Genomic DNA, 9,768 nt, shown 5'->3' on the forward strand with positions numbered 1-9,768 from the left:
TATGTAAAACTACATTTCAGTCATAATAACTTGACTCTTAACTACACTGCACATTTTTAGGTTGATAAATACTTTTTAAAAATAGAAGGGGATAATAAGAAATACCAAAATATCTATAAAGAGCTTTCCAAACATTGGAAATAATATACAAAAATTAATTAGGGGTCATATTACACAGATCCACAGGGTGACCAGCATCATACTGGTGTAGGTTACAGAAAGCAACAGAAGAATGTTTGGACTGGAAAGAAAATTTGGCCTTTTTATATAAAGAAACAATAACATAAAACTATGACAAAACCCTGTCATGGAGCCTTTAAACAACTCTGCGAGACAAAAAGTGAACAAAGATTTAGGCTAATATTCCTGAAAAACCACAGGACAAAAATCATGTCAGGAAACATAACATCTGAACACGAATACATATAAATTAAAGGCATACTGTTTATCATTCCACATCATTGCACATAGGATAAGAAAGCAATACTGCAAATCATTCTTGAGTAAAAAAGTTTTCAGTGAAGTAGGAAGTTCCACAATGAATATAGGTGCAGACAGTCTTATTACCACAAATTCAGTAAATATCAAAACACTCAGTGCTGCCACTAAGCTGACTAAATTATTATCTATACTCTTTACTGGAAAAGTAATCATTTCCCTGCCTTCATATGTTAACTTAAAATCATTTATAAATGGTAATATAGATCCAGTAGAAAAGACTTTTCACATGCAATCCCATATGATGCATTCTGGTTCTTTTTTTTTTTTTTTTTTAAGTACTTCACATTGGATATGTACATTTCCAATATATACAACCAAAAGCTCAACAGACATCACTAAACTGTCCTCTCACCATACATTTATATTTATACAAACATTTATATCTCCAGATAGATGCTTTTTTTTCCTCCAGGCAAACACAAAGTAAGCCTGAAAGTAAGTTTTTTTTAGAATTGTAGTAACCTAATGTCTCGATTTATCTTGAATGGATGATAAGATGAGTAGTCCACAAAAAAATGCAGCTATGCATGCCAGCCTTTTCAGGAGAGATGAATTATCTTTAGAAATAAAGATCTGTGCAAGGTCATTAGTGATCTGAGAAATTTCATGTGCCACACAGACAAAGATGAAAGTGCTGACGATGATGTTGAGCACTGGGTTTCCAGGTATGAGCACCAAGACGCCCCTTGTGTCTGCTGCCAGCCATATATGATATTGGCAAATAAATAGCTAGGAGAAAACATATTTAAAGCTAGATATGTTCAGAGGGTCTACGACTAAATCCCATTTTTCCTAATTTAAATATATGACAGCGCAATAACATTTTCCAAAACCATCTGATTTTGCCTCACTATTGGCCCTGGAAAATATACTGCAGAACTTCCTCCGCAGAACTCCTACCTTTATAGAATCTATCCTGCAAATTAAACCAAAATAAATAATAAATAAATAAATAAGTAAATTAATTTAAAAAACAAGCTGACTCATGAACTCAAAGAAAATTTGGTTTCCCTGTTTTAAAAGACAACTTAATAAACCTTATATTTTAAACTGTACCTGTTATGATTATAATATGAATTCTACTGTTTTTAAAACATTCTATTTCAAATAATAAAGTTCAGATTAAACAAAATGCACTTCAAAGTCTACCATTTAAATTGATTTTGTAGATAAATTTTACATTATATATCTCACACAAAAGGTAATGAGTTTAAATATCTTCCCACAATAGTTAATTATAATAAAGGTGAATTTCATGATGGTAAACTTCAAAAATCTGAATTCCAGGAATCCAGTATTTAATTATGGATGTGGATAACAATCAGAATCCCCCTAGCTTCATTTCATTTATATCTGGTCTAATATTTTTCTCTCCTGATTTCAGCATCTTGGTTGTGCTTAAAAGTTTCAGAAAACAGAAAGAATGTTTTAAAAGTCTCTATATCTAGTCACACACACATGGCTATGGAAGATAAGGCACGGCATCAATGTACTGACCTCTAATGAAATTCTTCCAAACCAAGCAAAAAATGAACTGTAAACTGAACGTGCATATCCGGGGATGTTCCTTATTAGGATGAAGGCTAAAATCTAAGGAAAAACCAGAAAGGTGAATGTCATTAATATATTTATTAAAAAGCATTTTGTGTGAAGCTTTCCTTTAAGTGGTAACTTTATGTTCTTGAATTTCACACCTATAGAATTTTTAAAATAAAGTACTGGCAAGTTTGTTGTCATGGTTAAGAGTCTAACCAAACTAGATATATCAGCAGATGTCTACATACTGCATACCACTGCAGACCTGAGGTAATACAGGCTGAATGTTTTATGTATAAAGGAGAAAGTGCAAGCCTCCTGCGGCTCTGTGTAATAAAAGCTGCTATCATTTATGAGGCAAAACTTCATAAAATCCTATGGTACAATTTTGCTCCTACATAAAGCATTGGTTTAGTCAGCAGTAACCCTGCCTCCCCCCCACCTGCTTCAAAATCATCTTCCGCTGACAGCCATGTTAGCGTGGGAAATGGCATGGCTGTGAACGCCTGCAAGTTTGCTCAGCATGGCTCGGCAGATGATGTCTTGCACTGCATTTTCTCTCCGGAAATTTTTACCCCTAAGAAGAATTTCCAGCTTTTGCCCCTCTCCTTATCCTTTCTTACTTATCCTTTTGTATCTAGAGGATCAGGCTTGCATTTTCTAAACTTCTAATTCGTAATCTCATACCCACAGCCTAGTGTTACCAAGCAAAGAATTCTCCTTACAACCTACATTCCTCACCAAGAAGCAAGGAATTGTAACGAGGAAAGTTGTCATGTTTACAAGTCTCTTTCAAGAACTTTTGCTTCTAAAAGGTTTGGAAAATGTATCTAAAATTTAGAGAAAATTCTATGCTCAGTAATCACCCTGGACCACTGTCAAAGGATTAGGAAGTCTCTGAGATACTTAAAAGGTACGGAAGTTAGATGTGTGGGAAAAGGGAACCGAAGTGAACTACTCAGGTATATTCAACTCAGTCATCCCATGGGCATCCATCCAACAACAAGAGCGAAACGTGTTCAGGGTAAGGGTATAACCCACAGTATCTGCAGGGACCTGGATGCTCTAAAGTTTGACGATGTGGGATAAACATCACTGAAAAGCAGCAGCAGTTGATAAAACAGTGCTTGTTTCAATTTAATTTACTGTTGTGTATAGAACTCATGAAAATCTATGTGAATACAGGATAGTGCTTACAAATTTTACTACAAATTGTGTCTGGAGAATCTGTCACTTTCCTGGGTGCTACTGAGCACGGCAGAGAAGATACAAAGCAATAACTAGTCCCTGCACTGAAAAAAATTCAAGGGAGAGAAGACCTTCTAACTCTCACTGCTCCTTGTGGCTGGGCTAAGCATCTCTCAGACTTTAACTTAGACACCATTGCCTCCAATAACTCTACTCTGAGACGAAGAACTGCCATGTGTTTCCTAAGCACTCTGTGTTTAACCATTCTTACACTTAGCATGATGTTAGTGGTACTGTAGCTCTGCTGAATGTAACGTGATTGGAGCCACCCCGGTTCCGCTGATCAGTCATCACACACTTCCCTGGGTCCATAAACTATCAATGTACCACACCTGTCCACACTACTGCCCATGTTCCCCTTTCTCGTGTGTGTGTGTGTGTGTGTTTTAGACAGGGTCTTGCTATGTAGCTCAGGCTGGTCTTGAGCTCACTACGTAGCCCAGGCACCAGGCTGCCCTGGAACTTGCAGCGATCTTCCTGCCTCAGCCTTCTGAGTGCCGGGATTACAGGTGAGCACCCCCACACCCAGCTGGGGCCTATGCTCTTGCTGCCTACTGCGCTCTTATGCTTCCATTCTTGGTTTAGTTTTCTCAGGGAAATTCTTTCTGACCCCTGGTGACTTTCCTGTCAGCTTATATTCTCGTGAAGCTCTGCACACTTCTACTCATACTTATGTGGTTATTATATAATTATTACCCATGAGAGAAGGCAGGATAGGAACTACACCTGAACTGGCTCTCACCGTCATCTCCCCTGATGCAATATCTAACAGAGCATCAAAGTTTGTAAAATGAAAGAAAACCTCAAATGAATATTTGTTTGTATCTTTACTAGACTGATATATTTCTTGAAGTCAATAGCTGCATCTTAACATTGAGCTTCCTCTACCTGGGACAGTACATAACACATAATAGACAATAGCTATAATTAAATAAAGAAATAAAGAAGTTTAAATAAATAAATAATCCAAAAATTAAACATGTGAAGGGAATTAGCTTTTTCTTTTTTTCTGTACATAAAATTTGGTGTATTGAAATTAGTAAATTTAATGAGACAATCAAGGGATAGACAAATTAGAAGTGACTAATGTAACAAATCTGTGCAAAAATAACCCTGATTGCAGTATAATTAATGGAACAGAAATCCAAATAGCAGCCAGACTGTAAAGGCGATTATTAAAAACGGTAGTGACTATAAAACTACTGCAGAAAGGAGCAAATGTGTTTTGTGTGTTCCAAAAATTCCACAGTGCAATCTAATGTCTGACTGAGAAAATCATGTAAAATCGCCTTAGCATATTTATTTTAGTGAATGAATATTTTTAATTTAGAAAGGCATCGTTTCCCCAGGCTATTAACTGTAAACCCACGTACTGAATTTTTCTCTGGCTTAACAAAATAATGTAGCACTTTGGTGCAAAGACGTAGCCCAGCAGCCCAGCACTGGAGGCCAAGATGGAGAAGACCTCCATGGCCACCATGACCTTCCCCTGGGTGCTGTGGTACACGGGGAGGAAGGTGATCTCCACAAGACAGAACATCAGCATGCTGAAAGTTGGAACTTGGCTTCACGGAATGTGTCAAGCAGGTTCCTGGCTGGGAAGGTGATTAACATTTTCTAAGTCCCAAATACTGAGCTAGATCATTTCCGAACTTTTAACACAATAACCTTTTAAGAGATTTTACTATCCCTATTATTACAGAAGCTTAGAAAGATTAAGTAGCTTGCCTACATTTTTGGAGTTTGAACTTAAAGCTATCTCTAAAGATTTTATTCTCTTAGAACCAGGTTTAGTACACGCTGTAATCCCAGCACTCTGAAGGCAGGCAGGAGGATTGCTGTGAATTCGAGTCCAGCCTAGGCTACATAACAGGACTCTGCTTCAAAAAACATCCACCCTCCCCCAAAAGACTATATTCTTATCAAACATTAAGAAGTAACAATTTCTCTAAATCAAGATAATTACCTGTACCACAGAAATGGAAGGGTGCAATTCATTGCACTCTGCTTTGTTCTTACAACTGCTAGCCCAGATGGAATAGGTCTAAAATAAACAAACAAACAAAGGGTAGATGAGCTCACAAAACCAGTAAAGCCTAAACAGGCATAACATGCATAAGTTTTCTTTTTTTTTCCACAAGTTTTCTTTATGTACATTATACCAATAGTTGATGATGCCATATAGAAAGCATCAGTATACAGTGCAAGTTTGTCTTCATGTGTTTTGGATGCTTAACTGCCCAAATATAAGGGAACAGAGAGAGGGGAACAGGATTTGTTCTTTTCTGAAAATAGTAATTATAAGGTAGTGATAGCTCTTTTATCAAACACCTTCCCATGGATTTTCCCCCCCAAATTGCTAACTTTTAAAATTCATATTTCACTTGATTTCTCAGTTTTTCTTCATATTTAACCTCCCTATGCATTTTCTTTAGCTTTTATGCCAAATTATGGGCTGAGGTTATGGCTTGTTGGTGAAGTACTGCCTAGTACAAGCAGGTGCTGGGTTTGAATTCCAGCACCACAAAACAAACAAACAAACAAACAAACAAAATATATAAAAGAACATGTCTAATTAGAAAATAAGGTAAAAAAATTAAGAAGCAAAGATTGATCTAAAGTGATTGCTTTTATTAAGTGACTGCTTACATTCATATCTATATATCTGTATATATACTTTTTTTTTTGGTACTGGGGATCAAACTCAGGGACCTTGTGCTTGCAAGGCCAAGTGAGGTGCCAATGAACTAAATCCCCAAGTTTTTTCTTTTTTTTTTCCTTTGTATTTGTGAGGCATAACTTAAAGTTAACTTTCATATAATTTAAGATTTTGGAAAATTAGAAGGTTATATTTCAGGGCTGGGGATTTAGCTCAGTGGTTCTGCTGCCTGCCTTGCAAGTGCAAGGTCCTATGTTCGATCCCCGGTACAAAAAAACAACAACAACAAAACAACAACAACAAAAGTTGTATTTCAAAACTTACCAAGAAAGAAACTACTGAAATAAACAACAGAAAGTTTGAAATTTTGTTTGAAAAAAGAGGTTCACCCTTTCCTTCAGAAAGTACTTGGCGTTTCTGTAAAGTCAGATAAATGAAAGCAAACAGCATTCCATGGAAGACTACCTGAAAAAAGAGAAAATTTCCTTTAAACAGTTACTTTTCAAATATTAGTAAAAATATGTTGTTAATAAGGACTGAATTAATAAAATTAAGTAAGTTACAAGCTTAAAGGTTCAGGGCTGGGGATTTAGCTCAGTGGTGCCACCGCTTGCCTGGCAAGCTCAAGGTCCCAAGTTCGATCCCCAGGATAAAAAAAAAACAAGCCAGGATTTAGTTCAGTGGTTCTGTCGCCTGCCTTGCAAGTGCAAGGATCCAAGTTCAATCCCCTGTATCAAAAAACAAAAAAACAAAAACAAAAACAAAAACAGAAAAACAAAAAAAAAAAACTTAAAGGTTCAGAGTTTTTAACTAAGAATTTAAGCTTCTAAAGCACAATTTCAAAGAATGAAATACAGCTTAATGACTATTAGCAGAAGACAAGAAAATACCACCCCCAAAATATGAGATAAAGCTGGTTCATTTTGAGCAGTCCCAGCAGCAAATGAAGTAGCAAAAGCTATTTTATTTTATATTAATTTAATTTTATATTTTGGTGTTGGGAATTGAAGTGAGGTGTATCCTAAGTACACACTTTTCCACTGACCTACTCTCTCATCCCAAACAACTTAAAAATAAGAAACCCTCCTAAAGACATGATAAAACTAAAATATACCCCAAAATGATAAAATAAATTTTGTACTGATCCTTTCAGTAGAATAAAAAACAGAAATACCACCACCAAGTCATACTTTAAAAAAAAAATGAGAATCAAGACTTGTCTTGTAGAGGTACAAGATCCCAACAATGAATGTAACTGTACTGTATCCCTAAAATGTACCAATAAACTCAATTAAAGCTGAAAAAAAAAGAAATATATATAAACAAGACTAAAAAAGTAGAGCAGGAACTTTCCTTAACAAGGAGATTAATAAATACAGATGTCATTTAAATCACCACTGCTGTAGACTGGATGTTCATACTCCTCCAAAACTCATATATTGAAATCGAATTCTCAATGTGATAGTTTTGAAGGTAGAGGCTTTGAGAAGTGATATGGTCATGAGGGTAGAGCCTTTATGAGTGGGATTACTGGCCTTTTTTATAAAAGAAACCCCAAAGAGCTCCCTGGGCCCCTCTACCATGTGAGGACGTAGCAAGAACACAGTATCTATGAACCAGGAAATTGGCCCTCATGGACACCATCTCTGCCAGCACCTTTGGCTTGGACTTCCCAGCCTCTGGAATTGTGAGAAATACACTTTTATTGTTTTTTGTTCTTTATGAGCCACCGTGTCTATAGTATTCTGCTAAATTGTACCCCAAACAGACTAAGACGAGCGTGTCACAGTAGAGTGCTCTAATGAGACTAGCAAAGATTTCTTTTATTCATTGTTTACACCGGAAGGTGCACAGGTACTGAAACTAGGCATGTCACAGAAGAGGCACTAAGAAAGCAGTTACTGAAAGAAAAAGAGATAAATCAGAGGAAAAGAAGATGGGAAAGAGTGAAGTAGCTGATACTTATTTAGTGTGTATCATTTTCCAAATGCTGTATTAAATAGATCTTTTACATTTTCTCACACAACTGACTCTTAACCTCTTTCAAGATGAAGTTCATAACATACTGTTTCTTCTTTGCATTCTTCTACCACTGAATCCACTCTGCATAGTTCAGAACCCTAGAAGTTGTAATCTGAGTTTTCAGCTACTAGACTGTCGGGCATAAAAGCCTGGTGGTATGCCTTCTTTCTGATATATACTTCATGACACCAATATCTAGGACACATATTGGGGCTCAATAGATACTTTTTGAATGGATGAAACATATATATCACTTATAAGTTAAAACTGCACAATATTTTTACAATATTTCCTGCTGATCACATATACATGCATGGGGAGGGAGTAGACAGTTTTAACTTACTAAGTCAACATGTTTCTTTATTATAAAACAAAATAAAAATAGACTCCAAGTCATTTTCCAGTAGCATAATTTAAAATGGCAAAATATCACAAAGTAAATACATACATAACGGTCTAACCTCCATCTGAACCACCATTCATATACATTCCCTTTCAGTTCAAAACACTTGGACAATGGCCAAAGAGAAAAGATCTTCTCAAACGCACCCTGAGAAAAGGAATCCAGAAAAATTAAGATATGAGTCAATACCTGCTTTGCAATTCTATTACAAAGTGAAGTTTACTAAAGTAGTAAGTTGTTCATGATTTGTAAATGCTATTAATTTCATTTAAAATGTGACTACATCTAAATTTATTTTTAAAATAAATTCATTTTACCATTGGCCAATATTTTTTTAAACTTATGTGCACTTCAGATAAAAGCTACTGAGACTGCATAATTTTTAAAAACCTAGTAACTGGAAAATTATTCTATATAAAATTTAAAATCTAGTATACAGAACAGCTGATAATTACTAATCAACAAATAAAAAAATACTTCAGCTAATATCCTAGAGAGTAATTGTTAAAGTTAAAATAGTTTTTCTTTCTCTAAATGTCTGTAACAACCACTAATTAACTATTTCAGTTAAATGAGCCCTCTGAATTAATCACCTTAATCAACCATATGCAAGTGCCATTGCTAGCCTTAGAAACAAAGTTTATAATTTTACTCTTGTGAAGTTAGTGAGTGGTACCCTTTTATTAATCTGACAGCCTAGAAAATCTGGGAATGAAGGGGCAGAAGTCTTGAGTACATTCCTGCACATTAATGAAGTCTTTCAAAGAAAAGAACAAAAACTTCAACTTCCAGATGAAAGAATGACGAAAAACTCTATTAAAGAAATTGCATTATTAGACTTCATATCACATATTTAAAAAGTATCATGGTTTTATAAAGTTATTAAAAACCAAACGAAAATAATAAAAAGTCTCCTCTTGACCACAGAATTTAAAATGCACATAGCAAATTAAAATAGATGATTATCAAAATCTATGCCTTAGAAAATGAAGAATGATTCTCACCAAGAGTTGCAATCTAAACTACTTTGGAATATATGTATGAATACATGAATATTCATGAATATCCATATGAATATGAAGTATGAATGTAAAGGTAATATAATATGTATATAAGTACCAAATACGGCCCTGTAGATGCATGGTATAGGCAGTATATCTATAACATGCACACACACACACACACACACATATATGATTCTCACCAAGAGTTGCAATCTAAACTACTTTGGAATATATGTATGAATACATGAATATTCATGAATATCCATATGAATATGAAGTATGAATGTAAAGGTAATATAATATGTATATAAGTACCAAATACGGCCCTGTAGATGCATGGTATAGGCAGTATATCTATAACATGCACACACACACACACACACACATATATGAGA

General features: G+C 35.2%; 1 protein-coding gene across 3 annotated transcripts in view; it reads right to left on the reverse strand.

Annotated features, from left to right (window-relative positions):
- Positions 1–756: 756 nt before the first annotated feature.
- The window catches only part of Casd1 (CAS1 domain containing 1), a 34,385-nt gene continuing 25,373 nt past the window's right edge, over positions 757–9,768 (reverse strand). For all 3 annotated transcript variants that reach the window (XM_033758392.1, XM_010603440.1, XM_010603442.2), the window contains 5 exons: positions 8,415–8,516; positions 6,269–6,409; positions 5,252–5,329; positions 1,999–2,091; positions 757–1,230 (listed from right to left, as the gene is read on the reverse strand). In XM_033758392.1, the coding sequence (XP_033614283.1) occupies positions 964–1,230; positions 1,999–2,091; positions 5,252–5,329; positions 6,269–6,409; positions 8,415–8,516 (681 nt within the window). In that variant the 3' untranslated portion in view covers positions 757–963. The remainder of the gene's footprint in view (positions 1,231–1,998; positions 2,092–5,251; positions 5,330–6,268; positions 6,410–8,414; positions 8,517–9,768) is intronic.

This window comes from Fukomys damarensis, unplaced genomic scaffold (assembly GCF_012274545.1).
Source record: "Fukomys damarensis isolate Sample0158 unplaced genomic scaffold, DMR_v1.0_HiC HiC_scaffold_4, whole genome shotgun sequence".
Lineage (NCBI taxonomy): Eukaryota > Metazoa > Chordata > Mammalia > Rodentia > Bathyergidae > Fukomys > Fukomys damarensis.